Here is a 22601-nt window from a genome sequence, read left to right as displayed (position 1 = left end):
ATTATAATATGTATACATACTGGCCTGCAGATCTGATTTTTTTTGTCCTCCGAATAACAGTTATCTCTTTAATTTATAATGGCAATAGTATATTCTTTTTAATTGTTGTATACTGTTATGCTAAGGGAATGTTCCCTAATTTACCAAAATATTCATTTGTCATACTTTAAGATTTTTCCTTTTTAGAAAATTACAAAAGCCCGCTCTGATTGATATTAAGAAAACTTTTTACCAAGCGAACTGCTGTAATTAGAATCTCTGGGTCAAAGAAAATAAAATGTTTAAAATGGATCCAGGTTGTCTTCTATGAAGGAAGTACCTGTATCTACTTAAATCCTCTACAATCAAACCTCTCGCATCTGCATTAAAATAACATTTTAAAGTGTGCTGCTTTTTTTAGTTAGGAACTATGCAAAGTACAATAACTGTGTTACCTCCTAATTTCATATTCTCAAATGCCCCACCGTCGTCTTCATTTATTTTAGTTAGGAAACACGGACATTTGCACCTGCACTTTATGCCCTTCCCCACTAAAGGGTCTACTCCCACCAAGAAATTGTCATTTTTATGGCGCTCAGCCCTTTTGATTTCGACCTTTTAAGGGCTCTCTTATTTACTTCCTAACTACCGCCCTGTCCACAGACCTAAGCCTTTAAATGACCACCGTTTTGTCAACTGTGACCGCCACCTCTCCGAGGATACCTGGCTTCTGCAAGCCTTCCGCTTCGCAGCCAAATTTGCCGTACGGAAACCTGCCTTTCGGCTACCATGGCCCCGCCCATGGTCTCAGCCCCATAGTACTTCAAGGGCGCCGCCATTTTCCTTGTTCTCCAGCAGGCTAAGCGCGCCAAGTTGGCCTTGGATAGGCACCCATCTCTCAATTCTTAAGCGAGTAACAGGACATTGTTGTCGGTCCCTCGTGATGAGGTGGTAAAAGCATCGACAAAGCTGGGAATAATCGTGATTTCTTCCTATAGCCGTTATGGCCGCTCCAGCGCCAAACCCGGTGTGGGCGTGGCTATGTTACGTCATAGAGCCGGTCTCACACAGTCGGAACTCGGAAGTCCTGTAACGCTAAGCTGTCCTCGCGGGGGTCTCTGGTGCCAGCTGGTCTGCATCCCTAGGGACCACGAAGTTAGAGTAGCCAAATAGGAAGTGGGTTCGGACGTGGACTTAGCCTTTTGTCACTGCTGGTGGTGTTCGGAGAGCCTCCGGATCAGGTGAGCCTGGCTCTGAGCTTGGATTCTGGGCTTGCGGGGCCCCTGAAACCTGAGCCTGTGTGGAGGACCCTGCTTGGGATTTTTTTTGGATTCTGTCACTGATGAATCTGGGCGTTGGTGACGAGGACTCTGACAGGGAGGGACTGAGTATGAAGAAATCATCCACCGAGAGTCCCACCTCTGTCACTGTTTGAGGTCCACGTGGGTCGCTCAGCTTGTGAGACTCAGCGGTTGAGAGCTGGGGAGGAAAGTCTGTCTGTGAACGCGGTGCTTAGTGACTGAGAAGTCCGCGTTCAGGGGTGTCCCTTTTGGTTTTTGGAGCATGTTTGGAATTTAATGTGTTTAGTGTAGGACTCAGTCATTGAGACGCCCGGTGTGATTGTCACTGTTGAGAGGTCTGGGCCCTGGGACAATCATTAGGTTCCGGCTCAAACCTTGAATGCCAGAAACAGACATGAGAATTGCATTTTTGTGCTCTCCTTCAAGTTTAAGTCTGCCCTCCTGAGGATCTTACTAAAACTTTTGTGTGTCCCACTGGTGCCCGAGGGGCGAGTTCCTAATGGGGACTGTGAAACAGCTGCTTCTCGCAAGAAAGAATTCAACTATGAACCTAGGAGGGAAGTGGAAAAGCAGGGGGGTTTGGTTTATTTGTTTGTTTTAAGAGTACGTTTATTAAAGCTGGGGACAGTGAAACAAGAAAGTGCTTAAGATAGAGGCAACAGAAGAAAGCATACATGAGCAGGGCTACTTTAACTTACTGAGAAGTCAGAGAAAAGGGGACCTTGGAGACAGGTTCAGGGGGTTAGCCTGGGAGGAGCGGCGGGTGTCTGTTGCTTCCTTGGTTGCAAATATCTGGGGACCCTCACAGTTTAGGAGATGCGGCCTGTGGGGGAAGAAGAGGGGCAAGAGAATAAACCAAGGGAGGAGAGCATGCTTGGAAAAGCAGCTTTTTTTGAGCAGAGAGGACACGCAAGAAAAGCCACACCACAGTCAGAGTAGATTTCTCCTCACAAGAGAAAAGAGACCCCCAACGATCCCTAGAAGTTGGGTTTATAGCGATTTGTAGGTTTTATGGAAAATTACTGGTATGGGAAAATAAGAGAATGGAAGGTGGGAAGTTGGGTTTAACTTTAACCTTTACAAGACATGTTTTCTGGCCTGCTTCCTTTTACAGTATGAGTAAATGCTTGTGGTATGAGCAAGCTATTGATAGTAATCTTTGCAAGAATTTTTTTTGTAAGTTTCTTGTGGTTTCCTCGCAGCTGCCTCTGACTCTAACAGGCTTGGCTTTGGTCTACTTGTTTAGTTCTCCTGCCCCTTCCCTGTGTGACCACATCACCACTGTTCTTACTGTCAGTTCAAAGTTCTATGTGGTTCTGAATAATCTAGTAATGTGTTTACTCTTATATAGTTCTTGTTCTTGCCTCCAAGTTTACTGTATTTTTTAAGTAAGAGTATCTCCTTTACCCTGTATTCTGTTCATGTGGTGAGAACCTTTTTTTTAATGTTACTTTTTATTTATATTTGGCATCATCTATATAAACATTGAAACAATTGATTATATCACTTAATTTCTCATCAACATACTTGCATACGAGATTATATTTGTATTTTTTACTCAGCACAGTAGTATCAGCACAGGTTGGTGAACCAGTGGCATGGTGTCTGGAATCAAATGCATTCATTCATGTAAATAGTAGTGATATAAAATATTTCAAAGTATTTAATGATAATTTCAGTAATCCATTTTGACTTTCTGATTACACAGATTCTCCCACTCCACTTAGAAATTTACTGTGCCTTTTTTTTTCTACCTGTAGTTTTCCCTTTGACACTTTTTTGCGGTTGCATTTGGTGTTTTCTCATGTCTTCTTTTTCTTGTTGTGTGAAAAAGGAAGTCTTGTTGTTATTAGTTTTATTGAAGTTTAATTTACATACCATCAAATTCACCACATATAAACGTACATCAGTGATTTTAATGGAATTTTTAGAGTTGTGCAACTGTCAGCACAATCCAATTTTAAAACATTTTCATCACTCTGAATAGTTATCTTGGCCTTCTATCTACCCAGCCTCCACTCCTACCCCTAGCTATGCAAAACCTCTCATCACCTTCCTGCCACTTTTAATGTACAGTTTCTAGACATTTATTTCATTTAAACAGAATCACAAAATACGTAGTTGATTGTGGTTGCTTATTTAATTTTTTATTATTATCATTTCTTAATCCTCACTTGAGGACATTTTTTTTCATTGCTTTTTAGAGAGAGAGGAAAGGAAAGAGGAAGGGACAGAGAGAAACATCAATGCAACAAAGAAGCCTGAATTGGTTGCCTCCTGTACACGCCTGGACCAGGGATGGTTCACACTCGTACCAGGGACCGAACCTGCAACCTAGGTATGTGCCCTGACCAGGAATCGAACCCACAACCTTTTGGTTATGGGACAATGCTCCAATTATCTGAGCCACATTGGCCAGGGCTGTAGTTGCTTTGTTTCATTTAGCATAATTTTAAGGTTTATTTATATTATGATTATCACTAAGCTTCTCTTTTTTGAAGTAATTTATTTAAGCAAAATTGACATACAGTAAACTACACATACTTAAGTTGTACATATTGCTAAGTTTGACATATACATTCATGAGGCTGTCACTACAATGATGATAGTCAACATACCCATCACATCTAGAAGTTCCTTAATGCCCCCTTTTAATCCATCTCTCTCATATATTATTTTAATTTTTAATTGAATTTATTGGGACAACATGTCCCAACATGTCCTTTATGGTTAATAAAACCATATAAGTTTTGAGGGTACACTTCAATAAAATATGTGCATACTGCATTGTGCACTTACTTCCCAAAGTAGAGTCTCTTTTTGTCCCCTTTTATTCTCTTTTTGCCCTCTTCCACCTTGCTTTACTCCCCTTTCCCTATCATCATACTATTGTCTGTGTCTGTGTATTATATAAATATATATATGGTTTTTTTGTTTTGCTTAATCATCACCTTTTTCACCCAGTCCCCAACCACCTCTCCCCTCTGATAGCTGTCAGTCTGTTCTGTGTATCTATGCTTCTATTCCATTTTGTTTGTTAAATTATTTTGTTCATTAGATTTCATATAGAAGTTAAATCATATGGTATTTATCTTTCTCTGAGTGGCTTATTTTACTTAGAATAATACACTGCAGGTTCATCCATGCTGTCACAAAAAGAGTTCCTTCTTTTTTATGGCCAAGTAGTATTCCATTGTGTAAAGGTACCACAGCAGCTTTTTTTATCCACTCATCTACTGATGAGCACTTGAACTGTTTCCAGATCTTGGCTATTGTAGGTAATGCTGCAGTGAACATAAAGGTGCATATATTCTCTCAAATTAGTGTTTCAGGTTTCTTTAGATATGTTCCCAGAAGTGGAATCACTGGGCCAAAAGGCATTTCCATTTTTAATTTTTTTTAAATCCTCACCCAAGGATATGTTTATTGATTTTAGAGAGGAAAGAAGGGGAAGAGAGAGAAAGAAACATTGGTGTGAGAGAGAAACACTGGGTATCAAACCCACAAACGAGGTATGTGCCCTGACCAGGGATTGAAGCTGAAACCTTTTGATGTATGGGATGACACTCCAATCAACTGAGCCACCTGGCCAGGGCCATTTTTAATTTTTTGAGGAAACTCCATACTGTTTCCCACACTGGCTTCACTAGTCTGCATTCCCACCAGCAGGGCACTGGGGTTCCCTTTTCGTCACATCCTCACCAACAAATATTGTTTGTTGATTTATTGATGATAGCCATTCTGACTGGCATGAGGCGATATCTTATTGTGGTTTTAATTTGCATCTCTCTCATGATTAATGACATTGAGCATCTTTTTATATTGACCATAGGTCTATTGTCTTTGGAGAAGTGTCTATTCACATCCTTTGCCCATTTTTTTTTATCATTTAGCATTTTATTTTTAAAATTTTCCATGCTGTCATTTAGTGATAATAATTGTCATTTTAGGAAACATATAATACTCCAGCAAGTATTTGTGTGTATCATAATTTAGCTAAGCATTTCTATAGTATTGAACATCTAAGCCATTTCTCTATTTTTTCTCTATTTTAGAGAAAATGGCAATAAAGAACTTGATGTGTGTGAATTTCACTTTTCTTTTGAATCCATTTTATTGGGATAATTTTCTGGAAATCTTGTCTTTATATCTGGAAATCTGCATCAAAGGGTATGAACATTTTTTATGGCTCTTGTTGATGATTACTAAACTGCTTTCCAAAAGGTCGAAAAAATTCACAAAATCATGCCCCAACTCCATGGTATTATTGCTGAGATTTTCAGTGAAGGACAGGCAGTACTAGAGGTTTGTTGGGTGTTCTGTAGCAGGTAAAAGAAATGCATCCAAATGGAATAGTCTTCTTTATTTTTTTATTTTTCATTGTTGAAACTATAACAAATGTCCCCCATTTTTCCTCCCTTTGCCACCTCCACCCAGCCCCAGCCCTCCTTTCCTCTGGCCTTCACCACATTGTCTGTGTCCCTGAGCTGTACATGTATGTTCTTTAGCTCACCCCTTCATCTTCTTTTATCCAGTCCCCCCTATTTCCTGGCATTTGTCAGTCTGTTCCATATATCCACAATGCCTCAGTTCTCTTTTGTTTGTCAGTTGATTTTGTTCATTATATTCCACATATTAGTAAGATCATATGGTATTTCTCTTTCTCTGACTGGCTTATTTTGCTTAGCATAATAATATCCAGGACATCCATGCTATCACAAAGGGTAAAAGTTTCTTCCTTTTACAGCTGCATTATATTCCACTGTGTAAATGTATCACAGCTTTTTTATTCACTCATCTACTTATGGGATCGTGGGCTGTTTCCAGATATTAGCCATTGTAAATACGGTGCTATGAACAGGGGTGCATGTATTCTTTCTGATTGGTGTTTTGGGATTCTTAGGATATATACTCAGCAGTGAGATCTCTGGGTCAAAAGGCAGTTCCATTTTTAATTTTTTGAGGAAACTCCACATTGTTTTCCACAATGGCCATACCAGTCTGTATTCCCACTAACAGTGCACTAGGGTCCCCTTTTCTCCACATCCTCGCCAGCATTTGTTGTTTTGTTGGTTTATTGATGGTAGTCATTCTGGCAGGTGTCAGTTGATACCTCATTGTCATTTTAATTTGCATCTCTCTGATGATTAGTGATGTTGAGCATTTTTTCATGTCTATTGGCCATTTGTATGTCCTCTGGGGAAGTATCTATTCAGGCCCTTTACCAATTTTTTAATTGGATTGTTTGTTTTGATGTTCAAGTGTTTATATATTTTGGAAATTCACTCCTTATCAGACATATCAGTGGTGAATACTCTTTATGTTCTCCCATACAGTGGGTTGCCTTTTCATTTTGTTGGTGGTTTCTTTTGCTGTGCAAAAAGCTTTTTAGTTTGATGTCATCCCATTTGTTTTTTCCTTTGTCTCCCTTGCCCAAGGAGTTATATTGGCAAAAATATTGCTACAAAAAATGTCTGAAATTTTACTGCCTATGCTTTCTTCTAGGATTTTTGTGGTTTTGTGACTTACATTTAAGCCTGTGATCCATTTTGAGTTTATTATTGTGTAGGTGTAAGTCAGTGGTCTAGTTTTGAGGCTTTTTTTTTTTCCATGTATCTGTTCAGTTTTTCCAACACCATTTATTGAATAGAGTACCTTTACCCCATTGTATGATCTTGCTTCCTTTGCCCAATATTAGTTGACCATATATGCATGGGTTTATTTCTGAACTCTTTATTTTGTTTCATTGATCTATATGCCTGTTCTTATGCCTGTACCATGATTTTTTTATAGGGAACTCTTAGTTTTTGCTCATTGAGTATGATATTGGCAGTGGGTTTGTTATATATGTCCTTTATTATGTTGAGGTATGATCCCTTCATTCCCACTTTGCTGAGAGTTTTAGTCATAAATGGGTACTGGATTTTCATCAAATGCCTTTTCTGCATCTGTTGATATGATCATGTGATTTTTATTCATTTTGTTTATGTGATACATCACTTACTGATTTGGGAATATTGTATCAACCTTGCATCCCAGAGTAAATCCCACTTGATCATGGTTAACGATCTTTTTAATGTAATGCTGGATCTGGTTTGCTGACACTTTGTTGAGGATTTTAGCATCTGTGCCCATCAGCGATACTGGCCTATAATTTTCTTTCTTTGTAGTGTTTTTATCTGGTTGGAATTAAGATAATGCTGGCCTCATAAAATGATCTTGAAAGTCTTCCCTCCTCTTGAATTATTTTGAATAGTGTGTGAAAGAGAGGATAATAACATTCTTCTTCGAATGTTTGGTAAAATTCACCTGTGAAGCCATCTGCTCCAGGATTTTTGATTCCTGGGAGATTTTTTATTACTACTTTGATTTTATTAATTGTAATTGCTATATTCAGATTTTCTGATTTTTCTTGATTCAGTTTAGGAAGATTGTATGTTTCTAGGAATTTAGCCATTTCATCCAGGTTGTCCAATTTGTTGGCATATAGTTGTTCATAATATTTTCTTACAGGCCTTTGTATTTCTTTGGTGTCAGTTGTTATTTATCCTCTCTCATTTCTGTTTTATTTATTTGGGTGCTGTCTTTTTCTTGATGAGTCTGGTTAAAGGTGTGTCAATCTTTTTTATCTTTTCAAAGAACCAGTTCTTGGTTTCATGATCTTTTGGGTTTGTTGTTGTTGTTGTTGTTGTTGTTGTTGTTGTTGTTTTGTCTCTATGCCATTATCCACTCTTATCTTTGTTATTTCCTACCTTCTACTTACTTTGGGGTTTGTTTGTTCTTTTTCTAGTTTTTTTAGGTGTAGGGTTAGAGTGTTTTGAGATTTTTCTTCTTGAGATAGGCCTGTAATGTTGTGAATTTCCTTCTCAGGACTGCTTTTGTTGTATCCCATAGATTTTGGGTTGTTGTGTGTTCATCATTTGACTTCAAGTAACTTTTTTCCCCCTTATTTCATTGTTAACCCATTTATTGGTTAATGACATGTTATTTAGCCTCCATGTGTTTAAGTGTTTTTCAGGTTTGTTTTTTTTTTATTGTAATTGATTTCTAGTTTCATACCATTGTGGTCAGAGAGGATACTTGATATAATTCAGTCTTCCTGAATTTATTAAGACTTACTTTGTGTTCTTTTTTTCTTTTTTCATCTCTTCAGAGGGAAAGTTACCTTTTGTTTTATTTTATTTTGTTAATTGTTCAAGTTATTTTGTGTTCTAGCATGTGGTCTATCTTAGAGAATGTTCTGTGTGCATTTGAAAAGAATGTATTCTGCTGTTCTGATATGAAGTATTCTGTAAGTATCAATTAAATTCACCCAGTCCAAAAGAAAAAAATCTATCCAATCTTGTGTGTCATTTAAGGTCATGTTGCCTTGTTGATTTTTTGTCTGGAAGATCTGTCCACTGATGTTAGTGGGATGTTAAAATCCCCTACTGTGAAATGTAGTGCTGTCAATCTCTACCTTAATGCCCACCTAGATTTTCTTTAAATGTTTAGGTGCTTCTATGTTGGGTGCATTTAAATTTACAAGAGTTAGATCTTTTTGTTGGATTGACCCCCTTTGGTGTCCTTCTTTGTCTCTTGTTATGGACTTTTGAAGTCTATTTTGTCTGATATAAATATTGCTCTCCCATCTTTTTATTTTTTGTTTCCATTTTCATGGAATATTTTTTTCCAGTTCTTCACTTGCAGCCTGTGTATATCTTTTGTTTTGAGGTGGTTCTCTTATAGACAGCATTTATGTGGATCATGTTTTCTTCTCCATTCAACTACCATATGTGTTTTGACTGGAGCATTTAATCTGTTTATATTTAAAGTTATTATTGATTGGTACTTATTTATTGCCATTTTATTGCTTATGTTCCTTTCTCTATGTATATATTTCTTTTTTATGTCCTTTTTTTTAAGATTTTATTTTGTTTTTGAAAGAGAGGGGGAGAGAGAGAGAAAGAGAGAGAGAGAAACATCAATGTGTGGTTGCCTCTCACACACCCCCAACTGGGTTTTTGGCCTGCACCCAGGCATGTGCCCTGACCAGGAATTGAACCGGCAATTGAACTGGCAATGCTTTGGCTCACAAGCCAACACTCAGTCCACTGAGCCATACCAGCCAGGGCCATCCAGGCTGGGCTCTTTTTCCTATCTTCTTAAAGAAGGCCCTTTAACATTTCTTGCAATACCAGTTTGGTGATAATGAACTCCTTTAGCTTTTCTTTCTTTCTTTTGTCCCAGGAAGCTCTTTATTTTGCCTTCAATTTTCAATGATAGGCCTGCTGGATAGAGTAGTCTTGGTTGTAGGTCCTTGCTGTTCATCATGTTGAATGTTTCATGCCATTCCCTGCTGGTCTGAAGTGTTTCTGTTCAGAAATCAGCTGATAGTCATATGGAAGCTCACCTGTTGGTAACTCTTTCTTTCTTGCTGTTTTTAAGATTCCCTTTTTGTCTTTAACCTTTGCCATTTTTTTTAAGATTTTATTTATTTTCAGAGAGGGAAGGGAGGGAGAAAGAGAGAGAGAGAGAGAGAGAGAAACATCAATGTGCGGTTGCTGGGGGCCATGGCCTGCAACCCAGGCATGTGCCCTGACTGGGATTCGAACCTGCGACACTTTGGTTTGCAGCCCGCGCTCAATCCAGTGAGCTACGCCAGCCAGGGTAACCTTTGCCATTTTAATTATGTGTCTTAGTGTGGACCTCTTTTGATTCATCTTGATTGGGACTCCTTGTCCTTCCTGGACTTATGTGTCTTTTTCCTTCACCAGCTTAGCATCCCTGTCATATTTTAATCCATCCCCAAGCAACCACGTATCAATTTTTTATTGCTATAGATTAGGGTTTTTTTTTTTACTTAATGGAATAAAAAAATGTATTCGTTTTTATTCTGATTTGTTTCACTTGGCATTAATATTTTGAGATTCATCCTTGTATCAGTAGTTTCCTTCTGTTCCTTTGTGTTTCATTATATGAATATTGATTCTTTCTGTAGCATTTATTAATTCAGCCATTGATGGGCAATTGTGTTGTTTCCATCTTTTCGCTGTTACAAATAAAGCTGTGAACACTCATGTTCAAGCCTATATTTACATGTATTTTTCCTTATCTTGGGTAAATCCCTAGAAGTTGAATTAATAAATCACATGGTAGGTGTATGTTTAACATTTTTTAAAGATTTTGTTTATTTATTTTCAGAGAGAGGACAAAAAGAAAGAGAAAGAAAAGGAGAGAAACATCACTGTGCAAGAGAAATGTCAGTTGGTTGCCTCTCACATGCCCTCAACAAGGGACCTGGCCCACAATCCAGGCTTGTGCTCTGACTGGGACTCAAACCTGTGATCTTTTGGTTCACAAGCTAACACTCAATCCACTGAGCCACACCAGCCAGGGCTTAACTTTTTAAGAAACTGTTCCATCATTCCTTGAGCTGGTTATATTTTATATTCCCAGGAGGATCCGACAGTTGTTCCATGTGTCCATGTCCTTGCCAATGCTTAGTATTTTTATTCTTTTCAATTTTAGGCATTCTAATAGGTGTGTAGCAATATCTTATGCTTTTAGTTTACATTTACCTAATGACAGCTAACAATGTTGAACATCTTTTTTTCTTCATTATTTGCTATTCATATACTGCTTGTTATGATTTAAATCTTTTGCAATTTTCTATTGTGTAGATTGTTGATTGTTGAGAATTTTTGTATATGTTTGGGTATAAGTCCTTCCTTTATTAGTCATGTGCTTTGCAAAGATTTTCACTTAGTCTTTAACTTGCCTTTCAGTGTTCTCTTAACAATGTGTTTGTTAACAGTGGATTAACAAATCCAATGTGTTCTCTTAACAATGTGTTCACATTGGATTTAGTTTTTATGAAGTCCAATGTGTGAGCATTTTTTATGTTATTCTTTTGTTGTCATAACTAAGAAGTCTTTGCCTAACTACAAGATCAGACTTCTATTTTTTTTTTCTTCTAGAAGTTTTAGAATTTCTTTTAGGTTTTTCATTTAGGTTTATTATTTATTTTGAGTTACATATATAGTACAATGTATGGGTCTATGTTATTTTTTCTTTCTTTAAATTTTTCAATTACAGTTGATAGTCAATATTTTATTAGTTTCAGGTGTCTTTTTTGTATGTTTTGGGGTGTTTTTTTTGCATATGTGCTTATACTTGTTCCAGCAATATTTGCTAAAAAGGCTTTTTTTCCTGCCCACTGTATTGCCTTTAACCTTTGTATAATGTCACTTAACAAATTATGTGAGGGTCTTATTTTGGAGTCTATTCTTTTCATTTTATTTGTCTAACTTGACATAAAACAGTCCCTATCTTGACTACTGTAGCTCAATAAAAATTCTCATTAGGTAGAGTCAACCTACTGACCTTATTCTTTTTCACAGTTGTTTTGGCTACTCTACACCTATTATATTTCTGAATTTAAAAATGATGCTTTCAATTTCTACAGAAAAACCAGGTTCTGATATGAGCAAGGTATAGTTATTTATTTACTAAAATCTTTTAAAATTTCTCGGTGATACAGTTTTCATATGGTCTTTTACATTTTTATAATATTTTTTTGTTTCATTTTTTGATGGTATTATAAACAATATTATATTTTTTAAAATGAAATGGCCTTATAATATCTCTGTATGGTTGAGGGGGGGATACTTGAATTCGCCATGACCAGTGTTGTTTATTTGGTTGGAGCATCATCCCTGAAGATCATGAAGGACTGAAGGATCACAGTTTCAATCCCTGGTCAGGGCACATGCCTGGGTTGCAGGTTTTTCTCTCACATCCATGTTTCTCGCCCTCTGGGGGATCACTTTGTAAATTTTATAATTTAACCACTTTGATGTACACATGAAACTAATATAAAAAGAATATTTAATGTCAACTGTAATTGAAAAAGAAAATAAAAGTAAATGGGCTCATAAAATGGGTTAGGGAATATACGCTCCTCTTCAATTTTATTCCCAAATGATCCACTGGATATATACAGTGTGTTTTGTTTTTCAAATCTCAGTTATTGGAATTGTTTGCAGCCTCAGACTTATGAATAATGTTGCTTTGTACATCTAGTACAAACTGGATATATTTTGCTTTCTGTTTGTTAAATTCCATTGAGTGGCATGGCTAGTTCATAAGATAAGTGTATGTGTGACATTTTGCAAAGTTTCCAAGAACCTGTACTAGTTTATATTTTCACTGTCATTGTATCAGAGTTCCAGTTTCTCCCCATTCTTATCAACATTTGCAATTGTTAGTTTTGTTGATACAGTAATTCCAGTTGGTATGTAGTAGAAATTCTTTATCATCTTAATTTTCCTAATAACAAATGTCAATCATTTTTTCATGTGCTTATAGACATTCATTTGTCATCTTTAGTATAATGTTTATTCAAGTCTTTTCTCAGTTTGTAAATGCATTGTTTGTTTTCTTAAATTATTTTTGAAGTTATTTATTTATTTATTTTTTAAATTTTATTTTAATTATTGTTCAAGTACAATTTTATACCTTTTACTCCCATCCTGGCCCACCCACCCAGCCCTCCCCACCTCCCTCCCATTTCCACCCATCCCTAGTTTTTGTCTGTGTGTCCTTTATACTTGTTCCTGTAAACCCTTCTCCTTTTCCCCTAAAATTTCCTCCCCTCTCCCATCTGAACACTGTCAGCCTGTTCTCTATTTCAGTGTCTTTGGTTATATTTTGCTTGTTTCTTTGTTTTGTTGATTAGGTTCCTGTTAAAGGTGAGATCATATGGTATTTGTCTTTCACCCCTTGCCTTATTTTGCTTAGCATAATGCTCTCCAGTTCCATCCATGCTGTTGGAAAGGGTAGGAGCTCCTTCTTTCTTTCTGCTGCATAATTATATATTTTGTATAGAAGTTCTTTATCAGATTATGACTTGTAAATATTTTCATCTGTAGCTCACCTTTTTTTTTGCTTGATAATGTCTTTTGATGTACAAAATTTAATATTAGTCCAATTTTTCAGTTTTCTTCCTTTATTCTAAAGAATAAAGGTGATAGGTCTAAGAATGCTTTGCCTAACCCAAGGTCATGAGAAATGTCTCCCATGTCTGTTTCCTGCAAGAATAGTATGTGTGTGTAGCTATAGATATGACTAGATTTTAGAATGATTTAATTTCACAGTAACATTGAGTGTGAAATACGTTAAGATCCCTTTTTCTCCACATGCACAACTATCCCCAGTGTCAACATCCTGCACCAGAATGGTGCATTTGTTATAATCAGTTAACATGTTGGCACATTATCACCCAAAGTACATTAGTTTGCATTAGGTTTATTAGCTCTTAGTGTTGTACAATCCATGGGTTTTAACAAGTGTATGATAATATGTATCCACTCTTTAGTATCACACAGAATAGTTTTACTGCTCTAAAAATTTTCTGCATTCTGCCCAATCATCTTCCCCCTCCCTACAACTCTTGTCAACCACTGATAATTTTTTACTGTCTCTTTAGTTTTGCATTTTCTAGAATGTCATATAGTTGGAATCATATAATCAGATAGTCTGTAGCCTTTTGATATAGGCTTCTTAAACTTAATAATATGCATTGAAAGTTTCCCTTTGTATATCCATTGCTTGATAACTCATTTCTTTTGAGTGCTGAATAATATTTTTTGTTGGAAGCTGCTATAAAAATCTATGATCAAAATAACAGAAAAAGTCTATGATCAGATTTATGTTTAGACATGAATTTTCAACTCATTTTGTTAAATACCAAGGGATGTGGTTGTTGGATCATGTAAGAGTATGTTTAACTTTGTAAGAAACTGCCAAACTGACATGTGTCTAACTATGGACATTGTTCTAGAGGGTAAAACCAGCCTCTGGGGCACTAAATTTACAAAAACTGTTGGAAATATTGTGGTCCTTTATTTAAGGTAATTATATAGTAATAGTGACAACATCTGTATCCAGAGGGAATGTCCACTTAAAGTCAGTTTGCTCCTCAGCCCACAGGTCCTGGCTCCCCAGGAGCAAGAAACACCAAGTGAAGGAATGAGGGAAGAAAGGGGAGGTTCTTCAACTTGGGTATCGTCATTTTTGGGGACAACTTTAACTGGACACCTTGATTTCTGCCTCTAAGAACTTCATGGCAGGTGCAGGAGAGACAAAAGTCAGAGAATTCATTTTACTCAATATTCCCTGAGCACAGAAGAAAATGATGGAAGTCCAGGTAATTTTTGTTTGTTTTATCTTTCCTTTGCTTTTGTACAGGTTTTTGGTGTCCTGAAAAAAAGTTAGTTCAACTAAAAAAAAGTATAAATTGTGATATTTGGGTTCTTGGAAAAATTAACTTACACTCTAAATTCGAAATCAGGGCAAAGTTAGATCAAGAAAATATTGTTCCTACAGGTTATACATATTGAAACATAATGTGTGGTGTGGTTGATTCTATGGGTCACATTAGCTGTCATTTTGCATCTAATATTGTTACAGAACAAACAAGGGGGGGCCTGGGACGATTATTATTATTATTATTATTATTATACTATTATTGAAAGAAGCCCCCAGGTCCGTTATGTCCACCGCCAGAGGAAAGACGTCTCTCAATGCCAGAGATTTGTGAAAAGGAAAGGAAATGTTTATTTAATGCTATACAAACTTAAAGTAGTGATCTAATGTCTTCATCAAAAATCCTGAAGTCCCTTAAAACACCCACAAACAGACACAGTCCTTCCTTCCTTCCCCCTTTGCCCAGTCCAGAGTACCGTATCTCAGGAAAGGAAATAGAAGACCATGGCTCAGGCAGTCCTCTGGTTCTTCCCAGTTAGTACTCCATCTCGACTGGGAGACCTCCCTGGGTTCCCGGCACCCTCAGCTGAGTCGCCAGGATCTCTGCTAAAACGAGGTGGTGGTTCCCCATTCTAAAGCTGCTGGGGTCCCCACTCTGGCAAAGGCATGTGGTCCTCTCTCCCAGGGCCACGGGAGTCCCCACTCAGCCAAAGCTGTGTGCTTCTCCCCCTGCACAATGGCTGCAAGGCGGGGGGCGGGGGGGGTCGCCACTCTGCCAAAGCCTAGTGGCGGTTCTCTGCTAAAGCCGCATGGTGATTCTCTCTTGCAGGGCTGCGGGAGTCTTCACTCTGCTAAAGCCGTGTGGTTCTCTCCTCAATGGTTGCCCCCTGTAACAATATCTCTGAGTTCTGTGAGCCGTGCTAACAAATGATTGAACCTAAAGAAAAGGTTATGGGAACCTCCAATTTGTAGTCAACTCAGACAGTGGGTTACCTGGAGGCCCACTACTTAATGACTGGTGTCTGAAGTGTGGGCAGTCTTGTGGAACCAAGCCTGTGGCATCTGCAATAACTCCAAGCAGTTTGTGCCAGAATTTCTTGGTGTGGAAAACCCACACACCTGGTCACAGAACTGTCCTGTGTGTATGAAAAGGAAAACAGAAGTTTCTACCAGAGAGGTGCCTAACAAATTACTCTAAAACTTACCAACTTCAAACATGTTCTTTATCTCAAACTTTCTGTGGGTCACTTAATACTGCCATGGTTTAACTGATTTGAGTCGTTTTTGCCCAAAATACTTCTGACACCAAATGAGAAAGTTTTGGTTCTTCTTGCCTCCAAATAAGTGGGGTCTTTTCTAATACTACTTCTCCATCTCTCTGATATGAAGCAGTTCATCAGATTACACAAATTTAAGGGCTCATACTTACAAAAATGCCCCCAATTTCAGATGTCATTTACAATTCTTGGGCCTCCAACTGACCTATTATAAATCAGGGGTTTCCACAAGCCCTTCCTCAGGTTTGGTAATTTGCTAGAACAACTCACAGAATTCAGAAAAGCATTTTAGTTACATTTACAATAGGTTTATTATAAAGGTTACAACTCAAACAGTGAAATGAAAGAGATGCAGAGAGCCAGGTTACCAAACCTATAGTTCTGGAGGTTTTACAGAGGTCTCATTTGTTGAGTATGGTTGATAAAATCATTGGCCATTAGGTTTGAATTCAGTATTCAGTTCCTCTATCCTCTATGTTGGTTTTGTGGGTGGGGCTGAATGTTCCAACCCTTTAACCAATGTCTTGTTCCTTTGGCAACCAGTCCTCTTCCAGAAGCTAAGCAACCTGTGTCCCCGTGAGTCATCTCATTAGCATACAAAAACTACTTATTACTCTGGGGATTCTAAGCATTTAGAACCTACCCTGATGTGCTCCAGAAACCAGGGACAAAGATCAACTTTATTTTTTTTTTTAATCATATCACTGTTTTGCACTTTGTTTTTAGTCTCTTAGGAGGCTGTAAGCCAGAATGGAGTTTGATCTGAAGACTCAAGTGAGGAAGGATGAATTTGTATTTTATTTATTTGGTTGTTGGCAGAATTCACTTTCAGAAGGGCTAGTCAAATGAGATCCTCATTTTCTCCTTGTCTGCCTGTGTAAACCAACATGCCACCTTGTTTCATCAAAGTCACCAAAAAATGGATTCTTGTAGCAAGATGGATGTACGTATAGCCTAATTGTAAAAGTGGCATCCTGTCACTTTTGCTGTATTCTTTGCTTTAGAAACAATTTACTAGGCCAGACCATGCTCAAATGTAAGGGACTATACAGGGCCATGAATAACTTAGTGTATAACAAGGAATTTGACTGACTTTTGTCTCTGATTTTTGGGAAGTTACCTCTAAATCCTTGGAATTACCTATGGAATGGGAGTTATTCATTCTGGGCCATTGGCATTACACTTTATAGTCTGTGCTATACAGGTGACTCAAGATGGAGGGTATTCATGCCAGAAGCCAGCCATGTGATTAGAAGGTTGTAACTGTGAGCCATTTGATATCAGTCTGAACTCCAGAAAGGGGAAGGACCTGGAGATTGAGTCCAGCCACATGGTCAATGATTCAATAAATCACACATATGTAATGAAGCCTCAATAACAACTTTGGATGCCGAAGTGTAGGTGAGCTTCCTTATTTGGCAATACTCAAGGACTGTCACGTGTAGTGGCTGGGAAGAGATAAGGCTGTCTGGCAGTTCACAAAGAGAGTCACAGGTATTAATACCAAATGGCCTTCATGTCTTGCCTTTTTGGCATAAAAAATCAGAACTTTGAAGATAATATTCTACTCTTTTCTGTGTTCTATTTCTGTTTAGGTAATCTGCCCTTTGTCTCTGGATACTTTATTTTTTTAAAGATTTTATTTATTTATTTTTAGAGAGATGGGAAGGGAGAGAGAAAGAGAGAGAAACATTGATGTACAAGAGATACATTAACCAGTTGCCTCTTGCAGACACCCAGCTGGTGACCTGGCCCTCAACCCAGGCATATGCCTTGACTGGGAATCAAACCATTGACCGTTTGGTTTGCAAGTCAGCACTCAATCCACTGAGCCACACCAATCAGGGCTGTATACGTTTAGAGTTTCCTTTTTCCTTTGGTATATTGTAGTTTCAGTCTGATGTGTCTAGGTATAGATATCCTTCCTGGAATTTGTTAGGATTTCTAAATCTGAAGTTAGGAGTATTTGATCATTACTGAAATTTTTCACAGTTAGATCTTTGAATGTTGCTTTTCCATTACTGTTTTCTATTTCAGAAACTATAAGTGGGCATATATTAAATCTTTTGATGCTATATTTGTATATATTAACTTGTTCCTTATGTTTTTCTCCTCTTCTCTCTTTGCTACATTTTCTGTTACTTCTTCAGTTATATATTTCAGTTCACTACAGTATATTATACTGTTCATCTGTCCATTAATATATGTATGTGTGTATGTTTGCTTATTGTAAGGGTTTTTTTCCTCAAATCTTCCCAATCAGCTTTAATGGTCTTTTTTGCTTTAGACATACCTTGTATAATTTCTGTTGTTTTTTACACTTACTAAAAACACTTGTCTTGTAATTTCTGGATGCAGAGTTTCATGGTAATTATTTGTCCTGATGTTATTTGTATATGATTATTTTTAGTATTTGGAAATGGGTGCTAAATTATGTAAGTAGAAAGATAGAATTTTGATCCTACCAAAATATATTTGAGAAAGATATATAGATGCAGGCTATGTGGTAAAAATTAGAATGACTTTCCTCACATATATTCCCTATTAATAAAAAGAGTTGGTATCATATTAAACAGGACTGTGTTATTACAGGAATTGCTGACATTGGAGGATGTGGCTGTGGAATTCAGTTGGGAGGAGTGGCAGCTCCTGGATGCTGCTCAGAAAGACCTGTATCGGGATGTAATGTTGGAGAACTATCACAATCTGGTTTCACTGGGTAAGGATACCTCCCTGTGTCACTTAGAGGTGCCCAGTCAGTGGACTTCATTTATTCTCTCACTTGTTAAAAGCTTTACAGTCACTGTAGTCATCTGAAGAGTCATATTTTCAGTCTTGTTTCTGGCCTCAAACTAAGAGGTATAATCTCCTCTATCTTGAAAAACAACTTTTACTTTGCATATAAGGAATTGTTTTGTCTCTAAATGTAATATTTTCCCATCTTGACATACTATACCCCAAGTCATTGTACCTAGGTCTTCTGTCATTTCTCATGAATAGGGTATCACACTACCAAACTGGATGCGCTGTCCAAGTTGGAACATGGAGAAGAACCACAGATAATAGAGGATGAAATCTATAATATAAGCTGTGCAGGTGAGTGAGAACCAGCAAGGAAGTGACCATAGCCATGCAAATCATATTCTAGTCCTTAAGAGAAGGAGTCACAACTGTAAAGATGTCTGAGGATAGCCATATATCTCCTCCACATATGTGTCTCCCCAGATGAGGACTGTTTTTCTTGTGGGTGTTTCCTATAAATATACTCATTGTCTCTTCTGTGATCTGATTGTCTTTCACCTTACATCTTTATGGAATGGTATGGTTGACAATAAAGAGCCAGCTCCCACCACATCATCTTTTAAGCACTTTTATTCTAAGACATTCTCATGAAGGAATTTGTTTTTCCTTTTTTTCTAGAAATCAAGAAAGTTGACAGTTGCCTGCAAGAGCATTCTCAAAACCAAAGGATTCAGAAGAGCATGCAACAATGCAGTGAAAGGAATGCACTTAGGAATACTGTTCATCTGAGCAAAACACATATGGCCATAATGCAAAATCATATGTTGAAATTATGTAGGAAAGCTTTTAAATCAAGGTTAAGTCTAATTAACCAGAAGAGAAGATATGAAGTAAATGCAGATGAGAAATCCTTTTTACATGGTAATTATGAACAATTGCACACTGAATTTGAAATCCCTGAAAGTGAAAAACACACCAGCGCTGAATTCCGAGTCGTTAAGCATCAGAAGACTCATAAAATAGAGAAGGCCCAAGCAAGCATTGAAGGTGAGAAAGCCTGCATCAGAAAACCTTGGTTCATTTATCATGAGGGCATTCATACAGAAGAGAAAACCCATGGATGTGATCCATGGGGGAAATCCTTCAGAAATGTCATGCTCACTAAACATCAGAAAACTCAATCACAAGACAAACTTTATATAACCAATGAATACAGAAGGGACTCTTATGTGAAGGGTAGTCTCACCAGACATCAGCAAACCCATTCAGGAGAGAAATACTATGTATGCAGTGACTGTGGGAAAGGCTTCACTGTGAAGCGCTATCTAATTGCACATCAGCGAACTCATAGTGGAGAGAAACCTTATGTGTGCAGTGAATGTGGGAAAGGCTTCACCGTGAAGAGTAATCTCATTGTGCATCAGCGTACTCATACAGGGGAGAAACCCTATATATGCAGTGAGTGTGGGAAGGGTTTCACCATGAAACGCTATCTTGTTGTACATGAGCGAACTCACACTGGAGAGAAACCCTATTTATGTGATGAATGTGGAAAATGCTTCGCTGTGAAGGGTAATCTCATCGTTCATCAGCGATCTCATGCAGGGGAAAAATCTTATATATGTAGTGAGTGTGGAAAAGGCTTCACTGTGAAGCGCAAGCTCACTATACATCAGCGAATTCATACAGAAGGGAAATCGTATGTATGTGATGAATGTGGAAATGGTTTCACCACAAAGCACACTCTCATTATTCATCAGCGAAGTCACACAGGAGAAAAACCTTATGAGTGCAAGGAATGTGGGAAAGCCTTTACCAGAAGGTCAGGGCTCAATGTCCATCAAAGAACTCATACAGGAGAGAAACCCTATGGATGCAGCATTTGTGAGAAAGCCTTCTCCCAAGTGTCAAACCTTCTTAAACATAAGAAAATGCACACAAGAGAAATGAGTAGGTTCGGTCAAGTTGGAAATTCCTTTAATGGGGAGTCACAGCTCATTACTTACAAGTGAATTTATGCAGAATAAAACCCCTATTAATGCAATCTTTGTGGAAATGCCTTCTGTGGCAACCAAGACCTCATTAACATCAGTGTTTCTAGCAGATCAGAGTGCAAACACAGTACTGCCTGTTGTCTGATGTATGTCCTAAGGAAATTATGGAATTTGCCCATGATATAAACCTTGTGAATATACTGACTGTGGTAGTGTGTTTAGTGATTCTTACATAACATCTTCTCAGTGAAAATACGGTGGAAACACTCTGATACATGCAATGTGAAGATGCCTTTCCACCTTCATTATAATTCTCAGCAAAACTGTCTAGCTCCAATATATGTCTGAAAAATGGATACTGAGATGAATTCTGTGAATGCAGAGATGAAAAAAGTCTTCAGTGGGACAATAGACTTCATTAACAGGGATTGTCATAGATCATCAGTGAGTTCATTGTTCATAGAAATATGAAAACACAAGCAAACAAACAAACAAAAACCCAAAGGAATAGGGTAACCATGCAAAAGCCTTTACCCAGCCAGAAGACCTTGATTAGAGTCAGAGTTCACATTGGATAAAAACATTAAGAGGACAATATATATTTTACAGGATTTTATGGATAAATTCTATATTATTGTTAGGAAATACAGAAGTTAAAACTTTATGAAAATGCTGAATTTGGAGCACCTTTATTCAAATATTGGAGAAGTCACGAAGGAAGGAAAGAAGTTCTGTGAGAAGTGATACTGTTTGAGTGCTTTTTAAATAAGTCTAACTTTATTTTACATCAGATAATTCACCTGATTTGCATTTTCAGGTGATAACTGGAGCCTCATTTGTAGCTGCCTTGTCAGTAATCCCATAGTTTTAAAAAGTCATCTGCTTTTCTTATTCCCAATTAATTTTTATTGTTATATGCAATACAGGAGTGTTCCATGACCACCTCACACTATATGATTAGCTCTTATTCTTCTTTGCCTCTAAACTTAATTGTAAATTTATCATACAGAAATAGTTTAAGAGAAAACTGAGTATTTTAGATTTATAACACATATTTGTACTTGCTTAACTGAGTTTATAAGTATGATCAAATATTTTACAAGCCACCTTTAAAGTTATTTTTGTGAAATGTTTACTTTGAGATGATTTTAACTTACAAAATAATTCAGAGACTTCCCTAGTGTCTTTTGCCCAACATTTCCCAGTAAAAACATCTTATAAAACCGTATTTTATTGAATCCAGGAAAATGACTTTGGTAGTATACTGTTACAAAACTCCTAATCTTACTTGGGTTTCTTTAGATTTTACATGTATTTTTTTATGTTTGCAGTTCTAAATTTTATTACCTTATATACATTCATATAACCACAACCTCAACCATGACAGAAAATGGCTCAGTCAACAGACTGCCTCATGCTTCCTTTTTTAAGTTCAACCCTCTATCTAAACCTACCTCAGCAACCACTTTGCCTGTTTTCCATCGGTATAATTTTGTCATTTCATGAATGGTGTAAAAATCATTTTTATAACTGGATTTTATATAAATAAGATGTATTTATTTATACAAATTTATATTTTAATAGGGACCATGTAAGTTTTTCATGTTTTTGTCAGTTGACAAATTGCTTTTAAGAATTATTTGAGTTGAAATAATTCTATTTTTATTTGTGAATAGTATATATACTAGTTGAACCAGTTTGTTTAGTTATACACTTTTTTAATATTACATTTTATTGATTATACTATTACAGTTGTCCCAATATTTTTCTCTTTGCCCCCCCCCCAGACCTAGTACCCCCTACTCCCTCAGGCAATTCCCCACCATTGTTCACGTCCATGGGTCATGCGAATGAGTTCTTTGGCTACTCCATTTCATGTACTGTACTTACATCCCCATGGCTGTTCTGTAACTACCTATATGTACTTTGTCATACTCTCACACCTTCACCCATTCTTCCACAACCCCCCCCCCCAATCAGGCAAACATCAAAACCCTCTGCATATCCATGCTTCTGTCTCTGTTCTTGTTTGCTTAGTTTGTTTTTTAGATTCAATTATT

At 37.3% G+C, this 22601-nt stretch overlaps 1 protein-coding gene across 1 annotated transcript; it reads left to right on the top strand.

Moving 5' to 3' along the window:
• Window positions 1-1051: 1051 nt before the first annotated feature.
• Window positions 1052-20690, top strand: ZNF614 (zinc finger protein 614). Its single transcript, XM_045847314.1, has 7 exons — window positions 1052-1220; window positions 3485-3618; window positions 14246-14469; window positions 16532-16748; window positions 18398-18524; window positions 18806-18901; window positions 19226-20690. Exons 4-7 carry the CDS (start codon window positions 16725-16727, stop codon window positions 20557-20559), a joined length of 1581 nt encoding a protein of 526 aa, XP_045703270.1. The 5' UTR covers window positions 1052-1220; window positions 3485-3618; window positions 14246-14469; window positions 16532-16724; the 3' UTR covers window positions 20560-20690.
• The last annotated feature ends 1911 nt before the right edge of the window (window positions 20691-22601 follow it).

This window comes from Phyllostomus hastatus, unplaced genomic scaffold (assembly GCF_019186645.2).
Source record: "Phyllostomus hastatus isolate PE091 unplaced genomic scaffold, TTU_PhHast_1.1 phas_contig_549, whole genome shotgun sequence".
In the NCBI taxonomy this organism is placed as follows: Eukaryota; Metazoa; Chordata; class Mammalia; order Chiroptera; family Phyllostomidae; genus Phyllostomus; species Phyllostomus hastatus.
The sequence above is the reverse complement of the archived record's forward strand: the minus strand, read 5'-3'. Positions and strand labels throughout refer to the sequence as shown.

Excerpts from the sequence above, each read along its gene's own strand:
- ZNF614 (XM_045847314.1), top strand. The coding sequence starts at position 16,725 with ATGGATTCTTGTAGCAAGATGGAT. Across the intron at positions 18,525-18,805 it reads TCACAATCTGGTTTCACTGG|GGTATCACACTACCAAACTG; the intron begins GTAAGGATACCT and ends TCTCATGAATAG. Across the intron at positions 18,902-19,225 it reads CTATAATATAAGCTGTGCAG|AAATCAAGAAAGTTGACAGT; the intron begins GTGAGTGAGAAC and ends CTTTTTTTCTAG.